At 37.5% G+C, this 22935-nt stretch overlaps 4 protein-coding genes across 4 annotated transcripts; 2 read left to right on the forward strand and 2 right to left on the reverse strand.

The window, feature by feature from the left end:
• The first annotated feature begins 3508 nt into the window (after nt 1–3508).
• Nucleotides 3509–10127, forward strand: LOC133858928 (uncharacterized). Its single transcript, XM_062294376.1, has 11 exons — nt 3509–3774; nt 4420–4584; nt 4672–4790; nt 5386–5460; nt 7620–7713; nt 7824–7883; nt 8196–8261; nt 8349–8447; nt 9186–9230; nt 9434–9536; nt 9708–10127. The coding sequence occupies exons 1-11, from the start codon at nt 3652–3654 to the stop codon at nt 9788–9790; spliced, it is 1032 nt and encodes a 343-aa protein (XP_062150360.1). The 5' UTR covers nt 3509–3651; the 3' UTR covers nt 9791–10127.
• Nucleotides 10128–10877: 750 nt separating this feature from the next.
• LOC133881742 (uncharacterized) lies at nt 10878–12551 on the forward strand. Its single transcript, XM_062320766.1, has one exon. It carries the CDS (start codon nt 11050–11052, stop codon nt 12256–12258), a length of 1209 nt encoding a protein of 402 aa, XP_062176750.1. The 5' UTR covers nt 10878–11049; the 3' UTR covers nt 12259–12551.
• A 2917-nt stretch (nt 12552–15468) lies between these two features.
• Nucleotides 15469–17976, reverse strand: LOC133881750 (BI1-like protein). The gene is made up of 4 exons (XM_062320779.1): nt 17589–17976; nt 16498–16611; nt 16252–16409; nt 15469–15899 (listed from the first exon to the last, which is right to left on the reverse strand). The coding sequence occupies exons 1-4, from the start codon at nt 17851–17853 to the stop codon at nt 15693–15695; spliced, it is 744 nt and encodes a 247-aa protein (XP_062176763.1). The 5' UTR covers nt 17854–17976; the 3' UTR covers nt 15469–15692.
• Nucleotides 17977–20229: 2253 nt separating this feature from the next.
• LOC133881759 (pentatricopeptide repeat-containing protein At5g18950) lies at nt 20230–22761 on the reverse strand. Its single transcript, XM_062320789.1, has 2 exons — nt 22320–22761; nt 20230–22239 (listed from the first exon to the last, which is right to left on the reverse strand). Exon 2 carries the CDS (start codon nt 22188–22190, stop codon nt 20370–20372), a length of 1821 nt encoding a protein of 606 aa, XP_062176773.1. The 5' UTR covers nt 22191–22239; nt 22320–22761; the 3' UTR covers nt 20230–20369.
• Nucleotides 22762–22935: the final 174 nt, after the last annotated feature.

Raw genomic sequence — 22935 nt, forward strand, 5'->3', positions numbered from 1 at the left:
TTTCTGACTTTGAAAATCTGGTTGCAAATTTGAAAAGTTAGCTAGCAACAATTTCTGACTTTGAAAATCTGATTGCAATTTGAAAAGTTAGCTAGCAACAATTTCTGAGTTTGAAAATGTGATTGCAACTTGAAAAATTAGCTAGCAAAATTCAAATTCTCTCCAACGGTCATATTCTTGCTAGACCTATAAATACATGACCTTGGTTCTCATTTTCACATCATTCAATCAAGTGAGAAACAAACAAGCTTAGAGCTCAAAGCATTCTTTCATTTCATATATTCAAGTTCATTTGAGCCATTCAAGTTCAATCTATACAAGAGTTCTAGTGAGAGAAATATTGTTGTAAAAGCTTTATTTGTATATCCTTCTAAAAAAAGAGAATTGTCATTGTGAGAGAAATTTCAAATCCGATCCACAATCTATTGTATCAAGAGGGTTGGTGTGACCCTTGTGAGGTGTGAAGGAGATTTTCCACCTTGTGAAGAAGAGTAGTGTACTCTTGAAGTGTAAAGGTTTTAACTCCACCTGCAAGTAGTTTGGTTTAGTGGATTGAAATCTCAAGTGGTGTGCTTGGGGAGTGGACGTAGGTCAGGTGGACCGAACCACGATAAATCGCTGAGTTTGAATCTCTCTCTATCTCTTTATTATTGTTCCAATATTTATATTGTTTGCATTATACTGCATTTTATATTGTTCTAAATTCTTAATTCAGTATAATTTTTATTAAAAGAAAAGTTTGCCATCAACCTTATTCACCCCCCCTCTAGGGTTGATTATCTGGGCAACAATATCCACTTCTTGCTCATCCATCCCCATAAAGGCCAACCCTCCATTTCTTCCAATCAGGTCTATAGTAAACAACCCTGCATACCTAAGAATGCCCCATTTCCAATCTTGCACATGTAACACATATCCTCCATAATATGAATAAACTCCTCACTCTCTAAGTAGCTCCTTTGTAATTTCCTCCCACACACACTCCATACATCTATTTTTTTTTATCCACTCCACAAAATATGCTATGTAGTTTTTGTCTTTAACCCACATATATAGGGCATAACGAATCCCCAACTATTTTCCTTTTAAGCATATTTGCTTTTGTGGACAATGCATTATTACACGCCATCCACATAAACATATTCACTGCATTAGGAACATTCATCTTTCCAAAGTCGTTTCCAAACATTGCTTTGCCTAGTTGTATAAGAGCATTGCCATTATTATTTTCTGATATAACATTACTATTAAATAATTAAAATGTTATTATATTAATATTTATCATTTTTGTTTACTCAATGTTTGCTATCTTAGTACTTTATCATGTTCTATCGAATTTAAAACATGATAAATATTGAAATAAAAATAATAATTAAAATATGAGAAATATATATATGGTACAACACCAAAGAATTTTGGATTATCCAATTTTGTTAAATGATTAGAAGCTCAAATTCTTATCTCAAGTTGGGAATGAAATTTTGCTATAGGCGGTGGTCCAAGCCATACCAACTTACAGTATGAGTGTGTTACAGCTACCAAAAAGCCTATGTCAAGAGTTCAATTCAATGATGTAGAGTTTCTAGTTGGGTCACTAAGAAAAGGAGGCCAAAATTTGCTGGATGAGTTGGGCGAAAAATGGGGCGCTCGAAGGCATAAAGAGGAATGGGCTATAGGGACATTGTGTGTTTTAATAAGGCATTGCTAGCCAAACGGTGTTGGAGGTTATTACAAGATCCTGACAGCCTGAGGCAATAATTATGAAAGTTAAGTACTATCCAAGATGCTCAATTCTAGAAGCAGAACTATGTAAAAAGCCGTCCTTTGATTGGTGAAGCATTCAAGGAGCGGGTGACTTGCTTAAATGGGGGCTTATTTGGATTGGAAATTGGGAGATGGTGAAAATTTGGGGGGAATACTAAATATTTCAACTACATTTTCGGTTCATTCACCAATGAGAATACTAGCGATAAATGCTAAAGAGAGTGAGTTCGTAGACCATGATACAAAATGGTGGAACACTGGTTTGCTAAAAGTGATCTTTATAGAAGATGGGGTGATGGCCATTTGCAAGCTACAATTGAGCTGTTACAATCAGCCAAATGACATAATTTGGAGAGGGAACACCACATGCGAGTTCACTGTGCGCAGTGCATATCACATGGAAAAGAAAGACAAGACTTGCTAAGAGGAGATGGGTCCAATCGATCGGGAGGAAATGGGATTTGGAGGTTGATCTGGAATTTGAAGCTACCAAATGCAGCTAAGATGATTATGTGGAGAGCATGTCACAACCTTTGACTAACAAACAAAAAAAAAACTTGTTGAAACAAGGTATAGTAAGCGAAACTTGTTGTCTTATTTGTGGTCCTGAGGGAGAAAATATTATTCATATCCTTTGGAGTTGCCTATCATCGATGGATGAGTGGAGAGCTTGTGGGAGAAAATTTCAAAAAAGCTTTTGTAGTGGATTTGATTTTATGTTGGTTGTGGAGGGTATGCCCATGAAATGTACTACCGAATAATTTGAGTTATTTGTGGTCATATCTAGAAGAATATGGTTTCGCCGGAACACAATAGTTCATGGGGGGAATTTCTTGATCCCAACTTAGTGGCGAAAGGGTCGATGGAGTTTTATGATAAATACAAGAAGATTATAGGAGATGAGACAGTTAGGATGTAAGAGAATAGTGGGAAGGAACAACCCAAATGGAAAGCTCCACTAGGTGATTTATACAAAGTTAGCTATGATGTGACAGTTGACAAGACAAATATGCGAATGGGATTGGGAGCTATAGTGAGGAATCACAAGGGAGATGTGATAGCTGAGAAAAGTTTGACCAAGTTGGGAAACCTCAAGCCAGTTGTAGCTGAAGCCTTGGGAGCTCTACATGTCACAGAATTTAGCATAGACTTGGATCTTCGAAAAAATATTTTGGAAGGTGATGCACTCCCAATTGTTAATGCAGTAAAATCAAGCAAACGGAATTGGAGTAGATATGAACAACTTGTGGATGATGCTCGAGGGGTGCTTAATAGATTGCATGAATGACATATTGTTCATGTCAGAAGCGATGCTGACTCTGCTACTCATGGGTTAATCAAAGCAGTAGTAAAACAATTCATAGATTAGGTTTGAATAAAAAAATATATATATATAATTGTATTTATGATATTATTCTGTTAGTGCAACATGCTCTATTTTTTTGAGTGGAATGAAATAGGTATATTATCCGTGTGTGTATATATATATATATATATTTAAAAAAAGAAGAATTTCGGATGATCCTATTTCCGGTGGATTTGCGAGTCTTGCGACCTAGAAAGGGGGGAGGGGGAAATGATTTAGTTGTTAGTTATGGAGGCGGTTTTTGCTTTCTAAGTTTCGTCGTGATAGATATTTAGGTAGTGCACAAGAAAGCAAACCGTTAGGAATTCTCTCTATTAAGACAGAATGTACTTTTCGTTTGCTGTACACGTCGACTCAATAAATCTCTCAGATAACGACATTCCAATCTGGTAAAACAGTGAAATAGAATTAGAAGTTGAGGAGCTGTGAACCTCTGCAATCTGCATGATCATCGGGCGATCCACAGCATGCTCTAGCAAAAATCAAACGCACACACAGAGAACAAGCGATCGCAATCGACCATGTCGTTCTCGTTCTTCAAGCCGTCGAGGCCCAAAACCCCACAGGAGGTCGCCAAGGCCATCAAGGACAGCCTCGTGGCCCTCGACACCAAAACCGTCGTCGAAGTTAAAGCCCTCGAAAAGGTCTCGATCTCTCCCTTTCTTTTCATATACATATCACGAAATTGATACTAGATTCGTGGTTCTACGATCAATTATGAGAAATATATTAAACCTCTTGGAGAGAATGAATATCATTCCCTCGGGACTGTTGATTGGAACATTCTTAACGTCGAAATTTTGCTAAGGAATTGTTTGGCTACACCTGCAATGTAGTTTTGTTTCTAAAAGCGAGAGAAGTGAAAGGCTTTCGCTTTGCAAATTCTACATTACATAAAAGGGGAAATTACTTTCTATTACTGTCAAGCAAACGTTGTCTAAGGAGGAAATTGAAATGGCAACAAAAGTTCATGGATTAAGATGCTTTATAATTTCCAGGGTATTATACCACGTTGATTTTCTTCAACCTTAGCTATAGTTTTCAAATTAAATAGCCAAGGTTTATCACTTTTAAAACTCGTGAAATATAGTAAATACTGAAGTGATGTGCTGATATGTCAACATCGTGACCATTTAATTTGAACCAATTTCTAAGAAGTGTTTTTGTTATGGAAGAAAGTTAAAAAAAAAAAAAAAAAAAATCCAAGAGTGCTAGTTATTTATTCTGTTGGAATTGGTTTCTTTGTTATGTATTTTTTGGATATTGATGCTTGTTTTTTTGAACTAAAGGCCCTGGAAGAAGTTGAAAAGAATTTTGGAACTATGAGATGTATGCTTTGCGGAGATGGGGAGGCTGAACCAAATATGGATCAGGTCACACAGCTGGTCCAAGAAATATGTAAAGAAGACATTATTGCTCTTCTGGTTCACAAGTTACCAACATTGGGATGGGAAGTAAGTTTTTTCAGGAATTTTAGTGAGCACTTTGTTGCGCATATGGCTTAACCGATTTCTCACATTGATGTAGTGTTTTTAACGCAGGCAAGAAAGGATTTAGTCCACTGTTGGTCCATATTGTTGAAGCAGACGGTTGGCTCCACGTATTGCTGCGTGCAATACATTGAAAACCATTTGGAGTTACTAGACTCTCTTGTCGTGTGGTGAGGTTTTTTGATATTTTTCCTTCATCCTTTTTTTTTTTTTTTTTTATTTAATCTTTTTCTTTGCCCCATTTGTTTTGTTTGTCTCATGCACATTGGAGGTATCTCCTTATCAAATCAAAAAAGGCACACTGAATATTAATAACAACTTGATGTGATTATTCCCTCTCTATCTCTATTACGAGAATGGGTTTCCACTATTATGTGGAGTTTGTGCTCTGGTAATTATAGAATTTTCATGAGGTAGGATGAAGTGAGAAAATGCTGCCATACAGAAGGATTCAGCAGAGTGTTGTTACTAATTTGAAAGGATTTCGCATTAGATTATTTTGGTTATTAAGGTCCCACCAATTATAGTCAACTAGAATGATGTTATGTAGAAATTCATTTTTTATTCTTACATTGTTTACCTACTGTCAAATATTTAGTGCCCCAATTAACTGTTTTAGCGTTGCCTGCCGATTATTGCTATTTTTTGTAGTAGCTATGCTTTCTCTTGAGTTGTTATGTACTTACCACTCACCATTCAGTCCTATGTTATTAGTGAACTTAATAAGATAATGTTGTGTAACTTATTGTTATCTTTTCCGACCAGGTATGATAACAAGGAAATTGCTTTGAATTGTGGAAATATGTTGAGGGAATGCATCAAATTCCCGACACTTGCAAAGTAAGACATTCGGCTTTTCATGTTTTTCTTTTCTTTTTACTTTTTCTTCTCTAATTGTTGTTTCATAATAATCCCTGCTAAAATTGGTGCAATATTGTGAAAGGATCTCCATTGTTACTCCTTCATTGGTGATGATTGTATAGGATTGTATGGAAAAAGAAGTGATTGAATTTGCTTGGGCATATTTATTATGCTTCCAGTTCACAAAACTTCCAATTGTGACCTTTCCTTTATAACTATCACCCCCATTATTTTTGATACTCTATTCTGAATATAGTCTTTAGGATGCTTTTAAGGCATATGTTTTGAAAATTTCTGTAAGGTGAGGTTTTGGAGGCTCAATTGCCGGTGCTTGTGTCAAACCATTAATTCCTTATGACTGTTTGAACCTTTTTGTAACAGTGATGATAATTTTTGTTAATGTCTGTGGATAGCATTTACGAGCTGTATTTCATTGTTTAGATACAAAAATCTACTCGCATAGGATTTGTCCATATGGAATTATTGCATTTTTTGATATCATCATATACTGGTTGTTACTTGTCATAGTTTATTTACAATATTACTTGGTTTTAGAAGTGACAAAGCCTGAGGCATTTGCCTAAAATGCGAAGATTACCCTCAACTTAGGAGTGTATTCATTTATGTATTGTTATTACTTTTCCCAAACATAGTTACTAAAAAAAATCACTTATCCCCCTCAAACTGACCCCCCATTGACACTTAGGCCACTAGACTTTAAAAAGTGACACTTGATCTCTTATAACTACCACTTTGTTTCCAGTTCCAACATCCGTTAGTATCTAACGTTAAAATAGATGGAAAATGCCACACGTGACGTGCATGTAACTTTTTTTTTTTTACTTGTATTGCCCAAATTAGTCCTAAAATTTATTAGAAGAAAAAAAAAAACAAAGAAAAATAACATGAAGGGTTGGACGAACCACTCCTCAATCGTGAGGGGGTGGTCCGGTTGTTCTCAAACTGGCACGAGGGTAGCCCAACCACCCCCACAAGGTAGGGGTGGCCGAACTACTCCCCATAGGCTGAGGGGGTGGCAAATTGTGGGTGTGGTTTAGCCACCCTTGACCTAGGTTTAGCCACCCTTGAATAGGTCAAGGGATGGCAAAACCACCCCCACAAGGCTGAAGGGGTCATTCGGGCACACCTTGAGTTTTTTATTTTAAAATAATTTTTTAGAAATAATTTGGGCATTTAAAGTAAAAAATTTAGCACGTGTATTTCGTCACATGTGTCATTTTCCGTCCATTTTAATGCCAAACGCTATCGGAATGTATAATAATGAAGTGGTAGTTTGTAGAGGTTAAATGTACTTTTTAAAGTTTGGTGTCCTAAGTACCAATGAGGTGTAAGTTTGAGGGGGTTAAGTATATTTTTTCCAAATGTAAAAGATGATTTTTTATTCTGTGCTACTTCTTTTTTAAGAATAATATCTGACTATGAATCCATTTTATGAAATTTATCATAAATTTTTAAGTTTTCCCTTCATGTGGAGCCTCTAGCTCATTTTCACCTAGTTTTTTTTTGGGTCTTTTATATGTGTTTAAGCTTTCATAGACAAATATCGCTTTTATTACCTTTTGGGTGGCCTGCTTAAATTAAATGAATATTATAAACAGGTGTCTTGGAGCTGCATAAACACATAATGGGTTAAGTTTTCTAGACCAGCATTCAGGCATATGGCAGTTTGATCAACAAACTTTATATTTAAGTGGTATCTAGAAAACTTTTTATTTAAGTGCCCAAAAATTGGTGCCCAAACTTTTTGTTTTGTTTTTTGTGACGCTATCTGCTGTTCACCCAGTATTTCTGGGACTTGTAGGGTTCAAGGTTCTTCTATCATGTTGTTGAAGTAAAAGTAAAAGAGATTTGGTTGTCCCTGTTTGGAGTGTGATGAGGGACGTATCATAGCTTCAGATATTGAGGATTTGTCACTCACTTTAAAATTGTTGTTATACGGTTAATTAAAACTTCAAATTGCAAGCTGATTTTAATGTTGCAATATTGTTAATGAAAAAATGGTTCTTGTGGTCTTTGCTTCTGTTGGGGGATTTTGGCTTTCATGCACTCTTATCTTGTTGCAAGAAATTTATTTTTTTATTTTTTTCACGCGTTTAAATGTTTTAGTCATTTTTCAGATACATATTGGAGGCTGCAAGCTTTGAGTTGTTCTTCAAATTTGTGGAGTTGCCTACTTTTGATGTTGCTTCTGATGCATTTTCTACCTTTAAGGTTAGGTCTATCAGTGTTTGAGTTTCTCTATTCTTTTGTGTTTTCCTGTTGAATACTCCAGTCCCTTTCTTTGCTATTCCTTTATATGTCCCTAAATAAATGTTTGGCAGGATCTGCTAACTAAACATGGAACAGTGGTCTCCGAATATTTGACTGCTCATTATGATGAGGTTTGGTTGCTTTTTATCTTTCTTACTATATGAAACTGAGCAAATCTAGTCAGCAATTGTTGCGCTGGAACTTTTAATGTATGTTTGATTTAAGTATTTTATACATGGAAGATCTGCTTCACTGCAAATTTTTTTGGATGATAGTATAAAAATAATCTTAATTCATGCTTTTTTGGAGACTATCAAGGACAAATGCCCTGATTTATACACATGCATGGTGCAGTCAGTGAAGATAGCCTTGTTCAAAGTAATTTTTGTATATTTATAGCCCATGTTATCTTTCAGCTAACTAATAGGAGATCCTTTTTGCAGTTCTTTGATTCATATGAGAAACTCTTGACATCTACTAATTATGTGACAAGGAGGCAATCTTTGAAGGTTAGCTCTCATTATAGTTTTCTAGAAGTGCTCTTTGTTTGTTTGATCCATTAGATGTGCTAACAATAGAATGTTCATGAATTTTAGCTTCTCTCGGAATTTCTTTTGGAGCCTCCAAATTCCCATATAATGAAGCGCTACATTTCAGAAGTTCAGTACTTGAAAGTTATGATGACATTGCTGAAGGTATAGGATTGTTTTTTCTGTTTTCCTTTATTCTCTATGATTCTTTTGGTGTTATTTTGTTTACATGAGCAATGCTGTACACTATTACATGGATGTAAGGGTTTGGTTACTGAGCATGGAATATTAGTTTTGTGTAACTGAAGACATGTCTTTATTATTTTCGTCACATTCTTGTTCTTACTCTCTTTTGCTCAGCTTCCCTTCTCTTGTACCTGTAGTTTACGTACATACAGTTTTAATTACTGATATTTTTATATTGAAATCAACATCAAGGCAAGCATTTTTCTGCTGTTTATGCCAAGGAGTGAGATCTGATCAATGGTCCAATGCCATCCTAGATTTGTCCTCGTGATACAAATTAAATTCTCAATTACTTATGCAGATGGGTTGTGGAGTGCTAGGTGGGATTTCTGTTCTATAGGAAAGTAGATTATTAGCAATCTCTTGGCTGTGAATTTCAGATATGTGGCATCGGCTGATGCCATCAAAACTTTGTTTTTTTTATATGCCTGTCTGGCTAGATTTTCCTATTCTGCCTCCTGGTTTGGCTCAAACTTTGAGCTGATAATGTTAATTCTTGATGAACTAACAGACAGCCCTAAGTATATTAGAATAGCTTTCCAATTTCGCTGTATAGCCTGTATCATTGTAACATTGACAAAAACATGTTTGTTATGTTCCTTCTCTGTGCTTTTAACTTTTTTGTTTGTTTGCTATTGTTTTTGCTTGTCTGAGCAGGACTCGAGCAAAAATATTCAAATATCTGCTTTCCACATTTTCAAGGTGATTTGATTACTCTCATTCTCTCCGGTTTCCTTAGTTGCTAATTATGCTTTTTTCATGTTCCTTTTGGTGCACCTAGGAAGTACCAAAGGCATCCTGCAAAATATCTATTTCATGGACAAATATTCTTTTTTTACGCTGTTAAGGAATTAGGCTTTGCTGCTACCATCCATGTTTCTTATTATTTTTTTTTTCCTTTTTAGGTTTTTGTTGCTAATCCTAACAAGCCCCGAGAAGTAAAGGTTATTCTAGCAAAAAACCATGAGAAATTGCTGGATTTGCTTCACGATCTCTCTACCGGCAAAGGTTATTATTATATCTTTTGGGCAGTGTAGTCTCCTAGACAGCAGCTTGTTGACTCCAGATATTAAAAAAAAAAAAAAAAAAAAAATGGGCTCAAAATTGTGTTCTAAAACATTACATATAAAACCTTCCTTTCCGTTGGGGTCATAACTGCTAACTTAATTTACTTTGCAGGTGCTGAAGATGAGCAATTTGAAGAGGAAAAGGAACTGATCATGAAGGAAATTGAAAGGGTATCTGGTTTTGCCAATTCTTGATTGCTAGGTCATTTCTCCTAGTTATTGCCTTTCCTTCTGGTCTCATATCCTATTTTTAAGGCTTAGTGCTTATACTTAGTAATGACTGCAAAAACAGTTTGACCAAAAAGGGGAAAAGATCATGTGTTTTTGTAGGATTTCAACGCACTAGTAAAAGAGGATGCATCAAGAACTGCAAACCTTTGTAATCTACAGTCAAGTAGGAGAGTATCCACAAGAACTGTATGTCTGTGTATCTTGTGGATTCAAACATGTAATACTTTTGTTGTATAAGGTCTGAAAGAAAAATCCTATATTGTTGATTTGTAGCGATCAAATGAACTCGAATTATATTGCTCGTCTTGTCTCGTCTCGTCTCGTATCGTGTCGTGTCGTGTCACGTAATATATAGTTGTGAGAAAATAAGTATGAATGATAAGCATGAGTCTCATGACCCCTAACTATTGCCAATGACTTCTAATTCATCAAATCACGTGGGAAACTTATCTCTAATTCACCAAATCACTCTTCGGTGCTAAATCTTCAGGTTTTTTTTTTTTTTTTTTTCAAATTGGGTTGATTTATTTATTTTATTTTTTTTTTGTTGTTGTTGATGTTGTGTACCAATGTATTAAACTATATGTAAGAATTACATGTTTCATTAAAAATATGGGAACACATGTCAATTTAATAAATTAAGTGGATAAATTTTCTTCAAATAACTTTTTTTTTTAATTAATATAGAGAAGAGTCTAATGCATAATTACTTATAGAGAATTACAGTGTGTAAACATGCCAATCAATTCACGTCGAAGCAAAATTTGATAAATACTAAAAATTACAATAACAACTAGCTGATCAGCAAATCATATTAATCGAAGTGCAAACTTTTGTGCGCACCCATCATGTGACAAACTGAGCTGCAATATATATATATATATATATATATATATATATATATATATATATATATATATATATATATATATATATATCTTTTTTTTAAAAAAAAAAATAAAATAAAAATAAAATTGCAAGTTGCTGTGCGAAGTTAATTACAGGAACGCCAGTTCACGTCGGAGGTTGACCCATATAAATACCAACACCATTAATGGCATCATTTTCATATCGCTTTGGCCTGATGATGATATTCCTATTTCCTAATCGCTCCTCTCCTCTCACGGACGCTCACCGCATAAACCCTTAAAATATCAAACCCACGCCAACCAATCGCCCCCCAAACCCGCGTAATTGTCCAAACATCAATTCCCTCCCTCCCCATGGATTTCTTCAAGTCCGTCTTGTCCGAGGACCCTCACCCCTCCGATCCACACAATAACGAAGATCCGGATCCGAACCCGAACCCTAACGGCGCTTGGAGCTTCGGCGGACTGATCAAGACGATCGCGTCGAGATCGGAGTCGGTGATCCAGACCTACAGGCGGGACCTTGAGGAGTTCGGATCCGGGCTGAAGAAAGAGACGGCGGTGATCCGAGAAGTCGCCTCGCGCGCCGTCGAGGACCTCCCGGGGTCGTTCGAGGCCAGCGCGTCCGTCGCTCAGGAGTCGCTAGAGTCGGTCGGCCAGGCCATCGACATCATCGGGAGCTCCGTTTGGAAATCGACAGCCGAGATCATCGCTCACGGTAGGGACTCTCTTCTAGCCCCTGATCTCGATTCCAATTCCTCTGATAATGATAATACCAATAATTCTAACACTAAGCAATTGAATCGTAGTAGTAGTAACAGTCGAGGTTTGGATTTGAAACGGTATAGTAGGTTTGATGCTCAATTGCGTGCGATTCAGTGTGATATGAATACTTATTCAGAGGAACCGGAGGATTTGGAGGGTTTCAATGAGTGGAAACTAGGGTTTGTGATGGAGGAGAAGAGGGAGGAGATTGGGAATTTGATTGGAGAGAATGGTGCGGTTGGAGAGATATATGAGAAGGTTGTTCCGAATAGGGTTGATGAGGAGAGCTTTTGGAGTAGGTATTTTTACAGGGTCCATAAGCTGAGGCAAGCGGAGGATGCGAGAGCAAAGCTTGTGAAGCGAGCAATTTCCAGGGAAGAGGAGGATTTGAGTTGGGATTTTGATGACGAAGATGGAGAGAATGATGGGTCCGAGTCAAAGGTTGAATCAAGCAGTAGTGATGATGTTGGAAATGAGAGAGAGAATGATGAGGCGGGTGGTGGCGGTAAGTTGGAAGTGAGATCGGATGAGAAAGGGGTGGTGGAGGGGAAGACGGATGGTGTGGAATCTGGGAGAGATAGTGATGTTTCACTTGTTTCAAGCCAGCCTTCATTACCAGAGGAAGATCTTGGGTGGGATGAGATTGAAGACATTGGAAGCAATGATGAGAACAAAGGGGATGCTGTTGGCAGCTCATGTAGGGTTGATTTGCATAAGCGGCTGAGCGCAGCGGAGGAAGACGAGGATTTGAGTTGGGATATTGAAGATGACGATGATAATGTGCCTGTTAAATCGTGATTAGTTCAGTTTTTATACATTATAGGTGTTCTGACTTAATAAAATTGAGTCTATACCCTCCCTGATTGGGTTCCCCTGCAAAGTTCCATTTACATGATAGTGATATTTGATTATTTGGTGTTTATAAATTAATTTGTAAATATTCGTCTTTGTATCTGTTTCATTTTAGTTGAAACTTATCAGATTCATCTTATTGTTTCATTTTGTAATTACTTCAATTTGAAACTTCCAATAACACCCCCCTTCCCTCTCTTAATGGAAGGTCCTTGCACTACCCAATATTTTGTATTAAACTGTGTGTGGGAAATCCTTTTACCATTCAACTTAAAGGCTATCTCGAGCCTGTGGTGTTTGTCATGGCCAATTATATGGTGTTCTATGATTGCATGATCGACGTTTGGTAGAGCTTCATGTATGCCTTTTTGGTTTAAAATTGTCAATGTGCTGCTGAACACCAATTACTTGGATCAGTTCCATAACTTACATGGAGCTGTTTTCATGATTTCAGCTTTATCTAGGACCTTATCCTTCAAATCATAGTCGACTTTTCTTACTGTGTTGACAGGCATTCTTCTGGTTTTCTTCTTACTGTTGCAGTTCAGTAATATTAAAGCCAGAATGTCTTATCTTTTTTTCTTTTTCTTTTCTGCAATCTAGATGGATACAGCATTTTATTTGCACCGACTCTTTCTATATTGATGCCAAGATCATCATAGAAAATTTTGTATTCCCTTTCCGTGTTAGCCATAATGATAATGGCTTTGTTCTTATAGAGCTGGGTACCATCGGTCTATATCATGAACGTAGCTGGATTGGAACCCAAGCATTGAGCGAATGCTTGTTATGCTTTTCTTCTCTCTAAATCGACGTCAAGAATCATTTTCCCCACCCCTTTACTTCTTTCATGTTACTTGTAGTCTCAGAGCTTATTTGAATTCTTGACCTGGCGTTACTGTGTATTAGGGTTTAATTGCCTAGTTACCGTTAAAATCGCAATGATTTCTATGCTCAAGGACATATTTTCAAATCGTTGTACCCAATTTGTGGCTGAGACACCGCCGGCAGCTGCCTCAACAGAGGTGAAAACGGCAATTGATGGGCGGTAGAGGTGCTGCAACAAGCTAGCATCATGGCAGCCTAATTTTTATGATCATCTAGTTGGACTAATGATTATGAAGAGTTAATCACAGCCCCGAACGAACCCTGTCAGTGCTTACTCTAAGCATCAACATTTGAATAGCTAGGTTCGTTTTGATGACCCAAAACCATTTAAGCTATCCTTGAGATCTACAGAAGTACCAATAAATTCCTTAATCTGAATTTTTATTTTTTTTTATTTTTTTTTCTAAAAATTTAAAAATCCAAATTAATCTACACTGCAATAAGGGGCTCATTAAAAGAGCTTGTTTAGGAGAGTACATTCGGCAAGGGCGTACTGCCAGCTTTCTCGAATCTCGAACAATAGTATTATTTCCATTTGATGCGCTGATTAATAAATAAAATAAACGTATTTTTTAAAAAAAAAAGAAAAAAAATTAAAACAGTATAAATTAAGGTATATATTGTTCGATTTTTTTTTTAAAAGAAATAAAAAAATAAAAAAAATTAGCCCATATGTTTATACCGATTTGTAATAAACTCCACGTATAAAAATTCTTTGAGAGCTTAATGGTGGTATGCAAAAATAACAATAGGTTTTTGCACACCAAACTTCTGATTTAAATTTTTTTTACAGAAAATGTTAAAATACCATGTCAGCACCGATCAAATTTGATACGTATCATCCATTTCGAAATATATAAATTTATAAAATATATAAAAATAATTAAAATCTGTTTTCTTTTAAGAAAAAAAGCTTGAAGAGGGGCGTGCACTCAACGCTCTTCGTCATTAGAGTGGTTGCTTGCATTTCCGTTGTTAGACCAAGCTAGTTAAGGCTCTGATACCAATTGACATAGCAAAAGCGATAAAAGTGATTGAAAAGTTGTATTTTTAATTCACAGATCAACACGTTTATAATGAAAGCTAAATTGTTATTCAACTTTAAAAAAAAAAAAAAAAAAAAAATAGTATTCTCCATACAATCATGATTCTTTTATAACAAACCTAAGAGCTTAGAAAGGCCAGAAATTAATTTTAGCACCAACCTAAAATGGACCAAATCGCATAAAGATTGAAATTCATAGAAATGAAGGAAAGTATAAATGTCAAAAATTAAACCAAATCAAGAAAAACTCAAAAGTGATAGAATTAATTCTTTGCCAAAAATAGAAGATCGCCCAAATTATTCTGCATCAGATGATCTGTTCAAGCGGATTTCTAGCGGAATATTCTGTCTGGACTTTGCTCGAACGGACTTTTACTAGAGCACTCTGATTGACTTGGCTCGAACCAACTTTTAACGGAGTTCGAGCCAACTTCTAGCAGAGTGCTCTATGCGCCGCACCCGGTTAGGGCACAAGAGAATATCAATTTGTAATAATTAGAATTTCCACCAGTAATAGAAGTTTGGTCGGACCAACTGTATCCAGATATGATTTTGCTAAAAATAAGCCTCCGGTTGATGATATACTAGCATTACATGCAGAAGCCTTGGAAACTTGGATACAGTTGGAACAGTTGGGAAGAAGGAACCAGGGGAGGTGCCATTGGAGACTTTGAAACTGTTGGCAGAAGGTGGAGCCACTGCACCACCCTGGAGGCCGTTTTCGGACGAGACCGGTGATCAAATCATGCATGAAACTCCTACCGATCGAGTATCTGACCATCAAACTGGCTAGTTACAGCGCCACGGGGTGGGGGCGCCTGGGAGAGAGGTTTTAAGGGTAAGAAAAAAGATTACTGCTTAACAAGGATTAGAGCAAGAAACCAGTAAATAAGACAGGCCACCTAACGAACTGGTAGCTTCTTATTTGTGCAGAATTAGTTTATTGAAATAAAAAAGAAAAGAAAAGAAAAAAAAACCAGGCAAGAAGCTGCAGATAACATTAAAAAGTCAATACAATTACTTAGAAAGACTAGAGCCAGCCAGAGATGAATATTATTGAATCATGCAGGACAAACAGCGAATGTTGTATCTGAATATCAAGCTGACTTTTCGCATGACAAAAAGTAGCCAAAATTAATCAGAAGGGTCATGCCACTTTACCATGCAGTGGCTTCTTCTTGAGCATAATTTGGAACAAACAAAACTCGAAGAAGACCAGAAAATGGAAAACAATCCACATAAAATATATTTGCCGAGCATGATAAGGCAAATTTAAAACTAGAATCTGCAAGTAATAAACAGCCCACTCGGTTGTAAAATAGTATAGGGAAACATATATTATACACAATTTTGTGTTCAGTTTTAGACGATAATCTGCGTAGTAGTAGTAGTAGCATTAGATTGATCAGCCAAGCCAAAACCCACGCCGCCAAAATGCCCAACACAGCTAATTGTTGGCCTGTCTCAGAATCCGCAAAATGGAAAGGAACAGGTTCAGAATGTCCAGATAAAGAGTAACGGAGGCCCAAATGTACTCATCATAAGTGAAGCGCTTGATGAGGTTGTCGGTGTCGTACACAATGTAGCCCGAGAAAATTATGGCACCCATTGCACCATAAATAGCAACAGATGTTGAGCCAAGCGGGAAGAACATCTGCATAACACAGGATCCACCAAGTCAGAAAAAGGCTGCACACGCATGTGTAAATATGTTCAGATTGAACGGAATTTTTTTTTTTTTCTTTTTTTGATAATCGGGGTATTTGGGGCTTTGTCCCCGACTAGATCTCAGGACACCGTGCAAAGCGATCCCTCCACACGGGTTGGGTAAAGCTCGGGCTTTCCCTCGTGATCTTGGCCCCAATGAATTGTTTGCACTTGAGGAGGATCGAACCTTAGAGGCACCAGGAGCAAATGAGCCAAGTGACTTACTACTTGAGCCAACTCCTTGGGGTTACATTGAACTAATCAAGAACATGTCCAGGTAAATGAAAGCAGGATCTGACCTGGAGAAAACCAGTAAGGATAAGGACGAAGAGGCTGGTGAATAAGATTGGTCCAAGATAGCTGAAGTCCTTGCCCTTCTTAGACGCCCAGAAGGTGTACCCAGTTAAGGAGGAAACCACAGCTGAGGTTAAGATTAATGCTTCAAGCACAAGTTTTCCTGCATGCACGCAATGCAAAAAGGATAATCAGATCACAGTCCTAAGAATTCATATTTCATCCTAGAATTCTTTGCAGGAAACACTTACCATCCGTATTAGCACAGCTTACACCAACTGTAAGGCTCAGGGACAAGGTGAAAAGTCCAAGGAAGATAAAGTTCAGGGGGTGCTTTTGTTGATATACATACATGGGCCACAACACTGCAGAGACTTAGGTTGGTTAGGACGATGAAGCTAGCACATCAATAACGAAAACAAAGACACAAGAAGGATCCAACCGAGTCCTCGGAAAGTGAAATTGATTATCGGTAGCACAGCTGATGTAAGTTCAACTTTGCATAAACTAGCCATTTCAAGCAATCTACATATCTGGCTGAGAGTATCATCTGCTTCAGGAATGGCATCAATTTGGAAAATACTAATTCCTTTTTTTCCTTTTTTATTGATAAAGTTATCCATACACCCAGTGGATCTTGAAACCCCGAGCACACCCTCCAGCCAGTTCTTATTTGAGCCAGAAAGGACGAGTTTTTGAGAGCTCCACATAAGCTTATGTCCACAATGCTCACTCATAATGATACATAGAAGTTGAACCAAGCAAATTTAGGTTCAAATTTTCCCTGGTGAGAATCCTTTTAGCAACAACAAATCTCTCTTTCTGGTGGATAATTATATCGCATAAAATTTTTGTTAAATATGCATCAACACCCCCCCCCCCCCCCCCCCCCCCCCCCCCCCTTAAAAAAGAAAAAAAAGAAAACCGATTTGGAAATCATTTTAGATACTTATCTTGCTGGGTAGCAAGAAATCATAATGGGAATTCTCATATCCCAATCTCGGATTATCCAACAAGCAAAAATGAAATCACCAGAAGCAAGAACATCGAAACACTATCAAACCCAGAATACTGCAAACAAATGGATCGACAATCAAACGCCCATCAAATAGAACCTGATCTCACTTCTTAAAAAAAACCCCTCTTTCTAAATGAGACAAGCATCATCTATCTCACCCACACACACACAAGCATGCATAACAGCAGAAACCCAGATCACCAAAAAGCAAGTTAATTCACGAATTACCCAGATCACAAAGCCATACATACAGATTAAAAAAATAAAAAAAAAATACATATCGAAAAAGCGAAGCCAAAGGGCGGAATCTGGGGGTTTACGTACAGATGAGGGGGAGGAACATGAGCAAGAGCACCAGCCCAGGATTGCCTCTGAGGAGATCGTTGACCGGGGTGTAGAGGACGGTGATGAAGGAGACGAGGGTGGTGAGGACGAACTGGGCGGCAAGGATACCGTAGACCTTGCGGATGAAGCCCCATCGGAGCTGGTTCTCGCCGTAGCTAAGACCCGGGTACAGGGTCTCCCCTGACTCAAGATCTACCTCCCCAGCACCCTTCGCGCCCACACCCGTGTACCCGTCCTTGAACATTATTATCTTCTCTTTTTTCTCTGTGTCTCTCTGGGATTTCTCTCTGATTTGTGTACCCTTTTGACTCGTTGAGTCGTTGGTGGATGATGACTCTCCACGTTTTCTAGGTACTTTCGTCGATGGTCGATGGTCGATGGAGTTTTCCAAGTTTTGATTATTAATTTATATTATTAATTAAATGGTTTCAGAATTTTCAGTTTATTGTATGATTTGGAATTTCTTTTGGGTTTTGTTAGATTATTATTTATCATTTATCAACCTCATATTTATTACATATTTTAAAATGATCATAAATATATATATATATATATATATATATATATATATATATCAATAATGTATTTTAAAATTAATAATAAGAGTTTAAATTTACATATACATATTTGTTTAACAATTGTAACTATTTTTTATTATTAGATTTGGTGTTAAATAGGTCGGGTGGTTCCATTACCACCAACTTTCAATTGTAGGCTTTTAATTTTTTTTTTTTTTTAACGTTATGCTTAATGCTTATGCACAAAAGTGATGTTGACATATGATGGAAGAGAGAAAAGTTTACTTCGCTATAAAACCAAAATGGCAAAACTTAGAAATCAATGTCCGAGAAGATAGAAAATTCCCCTTTATTCAAGGCTTTACTAGGGAATAAAAATGGGTCTAATCAAGAATACAAAAAAGTTGAAATGCGTTGGGAAATAATTCTATTTAGACCCGCTTATCTCATCTCATCTCATAATCATGGGCCTAAAGGTTTTGCATTAGGCTATGAAGTCTTTTGATCACCTAAAGCTCACAAAGACACGGCTTATATACAGTAGCTCGGTACTTGCCAACCCTGGATAGAGGACATTTCGGAATCGCCATGAAGAATACTCGTATCGGATCACCCTAGAAACAAATATGTCTCGGGAGACCATGACCGGTGAGTATACTACAAATTAGTCTCGGATGTTAATATCCTAAGACAACAGAGAGAATTTGTTCAGAACAAAATGGTTCGTATTGGTCTCGGCACAGGTACATCCGAAAACTACCAAGAGCCAACCGAGGCAGAGGATATACGGGATCCTTATCTCGATATGCAAGGAGGGATTCACGGGGAAAATCCACCTCGAAATTCTAGGAAAGGTTGTTACGAAGTCTCAATCTTGAATTCTTCGAGATTAACTCTTATCCCACACGATTCGAAATAAGGTCTCAATCCCAAATTCTTATGGCTCTTATCCCACCTAATCCGGAATAAGAATCATACCCAAATTCGAATTGGAATCAACAAGTTGAATAGGAGTATAGGACTCCAAGTCCTACAGACTCTAAGTCGAACATGACTCATTGCTTATAAATAGGCTCATACCCTATGTATAAAAACAACTCTAATTATTGTGCTTTCACTACTCCATATAAATTGTCTTAAGATACTAATTTGAGTCCTTGCCGACACACTTGGCAAGCTCCTTTGCTTGATTTCTTTGTCCTGTAGCACTCGGAAAAAGCACCATGAAAGGTGTACATCACCAAATCAGAAATTGTCCCAACAGTTTGGTGTTCTCTGTAAAAATGACAATGGGTTGGGTCGAATAGTGGCTGGAGACATAGAGGGCCGCCAAGGATGGTAACAGATGGTGATTGGAGACAACAAAGGGACGGTAGGGATGGCAATAAATTGTGACCGGAGATGGTAGAAGATTGCCAAATATAGTTGTCGGCAGTAGCCAAAGCCTGACGATGGCCAATGGAGGTTGGTAGTGGCTGACGATGAGCACCAATATAGTGGTCACGACCACTAGATGGTAAGCTAAAGATGGCTACGACTAGGGCTGTAAATGAACTAGTCTACTCATTAGGACAACCATCCTAATGAGTAACGATCGCGTAAAAATAAGGTTGTCATTTGCTAATAGTTTTGAAAAGCAATTTTTGGTTTAAATTTGAAAAATAATCCTGATATAAGAGTGATGAGTGTTTTTAGTGTGGTTTATATTTGAAAAGTGTCTTGTATTTTGAAAAATGTTTTGTGTAATGAATTATTGATTTTGAGAAAAAGTATATATATATATATTTTTTTTTTCAAAACAAAAAAGTGTTTTCAAAATAACCAAGGCTTTCCTGACCACCAAAAAAAAGCAAGTATATCTAGAGGCCAATTAATCTTTGTTAGAATCAAAGGGCAAGCCCAAAAGATTCTGAGCAATCAAAAAAATTCAAGAAGAAATCACTGGTTTGTATGTTATTTACATCAGGAAACTGATTGCATCTTCAGCCGTAAAATGAAAACTTTAAGAATTAGCTGGGCCCCGTTATCAAGCATATATACTAGTGATTCAGCTATAAACTTCATCATATTCATCAGTGCCTTCATGACATACCAAATCATGCTAAGAAAATACCTGGAAGATAAATTTTTGCTTCACAGTCATTAAAAAAATACACCCAACTGATCCTCTTCGTAAATTTGATCATAAATATGGTATAGAAGCTACAAACAACATATCCAGAAGAGTATTGATACCTCACATTCATCCTAAGATATCTGCTAGTTGTGTTTCGGCGAATCGGGAATTCTCTTTGCAAAATTTATTAACCAGAGACCGGCATATGCCTTCTTCGAGAGTATAACCTATCCTCAACATAAAATCTAATACAAGTAGAGTATCATTTGACATATCCCTTTCTAAGAGACATTGGACCAGTCTCTCAAAAGTATCTTTATTTGGTTTGAGCTTAAGCTTCAGCATTTCTAACAACCATTCCATCCCCTCTTCAACATATCCTTGCTCGCACAAGCCAGAAATAATATGATCTCGAGTATAAACCATCGGTATCAGACCCCTACTTTGCATATCATTCCACAACTTTTTGGCTTCTTGAATGTCTCCCACCTTACAAAGCTTTTCAATAATGGGGGTAAATGAGGGAGTCGATGGCTGTAATCCCTGCACCAGGAGTTCATTTAACAGGTTTGTACTCTCAACCATCTTGTCTTCCTTGCAAAAACCTTGAATCAGAGTGTTGTATGTGATCACATCACGAACAACATCCTTGCAAGGCATTTCTGCAAACAGCTTATGAGCTTCATCTGTTCTTCCATTTGAACACAACCCTGCAATCATTGTGTTGTAACTCACTGTGGTTTCTCTATAACCTCTATCACACATCTCCTTGTACAGCTTCCTGGCCTCTTCAAGTTTACCGATTTTACAGAACCCATAAATCAGTGCATTGTATGTGTATTCATTTGGAATATAACCCTTCTGAATCATCTCGAACCACAGCTTCCTAGCATCCCCAAGCAATCCCATCTTGCAAAGACCATGAATCATTGTCGTGTACATGACCCTATCAGGGGCATACCCTCTGTCCTTTAGATCATTGAAGACCCGAAAAGCCTCAAGCCGCTTTCTATTCTTGCAGAGCCCATTGATGACTTCCTGATATGTAAAAATATCGGGAGCACAGTTTTTTGCAATCATTGTGTGAAGGAGTTCAGATACTTTGGCATATTTCCTCTCCTTACAAAACCCAGATATCAATCTGTTAAAAGCAGCATTTCCAGGGCCTAACCCATCTTCCAAAACCTGTCTCAGAAGTTCATAAGCTTTTGAAACTTGGTTATCATCACAAAAGGCTCGAATAAGATACCAAACAGTCTCAACATCAACTTTTGTCAAAACACCGGATTCCACCATCTCTATATATAATTTCCAAACAAGATCAGTCCTCCCAACCTTAAGAAAACCCGATAAAGCCGAATTCCAAGTAGCAATCGACGGGCAAACTCCAACCCCTCTCAACCTATCAAACACGCCAAGAGCTTCCTCGACCAACCCATCCTCACATAGACGCCGAATGTAACACTCCAAAGAAGCCGCCTCGGGCTTAAAACCCGTGTAATCAAGAAAATCTTTTGCAGCAATACAGGCCTTAGCCTCAACAAGCGCATCAAAAAGCGCATTCAACGACAACAAGTCAGGTGAGAAACCCCTGAAAGAGCATAGCCAGTGAAAGAAACGGAGCGAGAGAAGCACATTGTTTTGGTGCTTCATTACCTCATTGAAAAACCTGGGATCAGAGAAATTGAAGGAAGGGAAATCGGAGAGCAGGGTCTGCTCCCATCTGGGTTTCGTTCTCGTGATCTTAGAAATCTCTTTGGCAATCTCTGTGAACTCAGTGTGCGCGTTTTGTGATGGTTCGCGATGTGGGTTTGGTTTGGCTTCTACGTTGCCACAATCACCTTCTTTGGTCTCAATGGTGAGGCTTCGAATCTGGGTGTTGGGGTTTTGGCGAGTGCGAGGGTTTTGGCGAATGAAGACTACGATAGATGATGGTGCCCTCGCCATAAAGGATCACTGTTTGTGATTCTCATCAATGGGATTCTAAGTTTTCAAGCTAAAAAAAAGAAAAAAGAAAATGGAAACTTTATATATAAACAATGAATCTAATAGAGGAAATCTTCAAAATAAACTTACAGATTCTTGGGCTTTGAGGCTTGAGGCAGAATTGCAGAAACGGAACCACAACCGTGAAAATGAAATCCACAAATTTTAGAGAAGAAATGGTAGGCCATTAAGAGTGAAAGAAGAGCTTTCGGAACTTTTTCTTCGCTATATAAGTCTCTTTTTGTCGTATTTTTTTCAACAAGTAAAGCGGCTGTTCGGAGCAGCGCTTTCAGTAGAACTCGTGGAAACGCCTTATCGCCTTGCAAACGTGAGCTCAAGCAGCGGCTTTGATGTAAGTATATAAGAAGGTTTGGGTTGCTTTTTTTCTTTTCTTTTTTCTATTCTTTTTTTTTTTTCCTAATCAGAACCCAATTGACTCCATCTCTGTGATTTCTCAGCATTATTATCATAGTTTGATCTGTGGCTTTTGGAATTGATAATCACAGAGGGAGCCGATTGGATTCTGATTAGGAAAATAAATACTAGATAATAAACAAAAGGTATGTGAGAGGCGAGGGATCGTTGTACTAATTAAGAGAGAGAAAGAGAAAGAAGATAAATATGTAAGGATTTAGAACAACTTACCTATGATAAAAATTTAGGAGTAATTATCTTTTTTCCTCATCAATTACCGGTCATTATCAAT

The sequence above is a fragment of the Alnus glutinosa genome, chromosome 1, assembly GCF_958979055.1.
Source record: "Alnus glutinosa chromosome 1, dhAlnGlut1.1, whole genome shotgun sequence".
Taxonomy (NCBI): Eukaryota; Viridiplantae; Streptophyta; class Magnoliopsida; order Fagales; family Betulaceae; genus Alnus; species Alnus glutinosa.

What these genes read in the sequence shown, in the direction of transcription:
- LOC133858928 (XM_062294376.1), top strand. Translation starts at nt 3,652, where the DNA reads ATGTCGTTCTCGTTCTTCAAGCCGTCGAGGCCCAAAACCCCACAGGAG. An exon ending in ATGCATTTTCTACCTTTAAG is followed by an intron (nt 7,714 to 7,823) that starts GTTAGGTCTATC and finishes AATGTTTGGCAG; the next exon opens with GATCTGCTAACTAAACATGG. An exon ending in CTGCTTTCCACATTTTCAAG is followed by an intron (nt 9,231 to 9,433) that starts GTGATTTGATTA and finishes TTTCCTTTTTAG; the next exon opens with GTTTTTGTTGCTAATCCTAA.
- LOC133881742 (XM_062320766.1), top strand. Translation starts at nt 11,050, where the DNA reads ATGGATTTCTTCAAGTCCGTCTTGTCCGAGGACCCTCACCCCTCCGAT.
- LOC133881750 (XM_062320779.1), bottom strand. Translation starts at nt 17,853, where the DNA reads ATGTTCAAGGACGGGTACACGGGTGTGGGCGCGAAGGGTGCTGGGGAG. An exon ending in CATGTTCCTCCCCCTCATCT is followed by an intron (nt 16,612 to 17,588) that starts GTACGTAAACCC and finishes AAGTCTCTGCAG; the next exon opens with TGTTGTGGCCCATGTATGTA. An exon ending in TCCTTACTGGTTTTCTCCAG is followed by an intron (nt 15,900 to 16,251) that starts GTCAGATCCTGC and finishes TGTGTTATGCAG; the next exon opens with ATGTTCTTCCCGCTTGGCTC.
- LOC133881759 (XM_062320789.1), bottom strand. Translation starts at nt 22,190, where the DNA reads ATGGCGAGGGCACCATCATCTATCGTAGTCTTCATTCGCCAAAACCCT.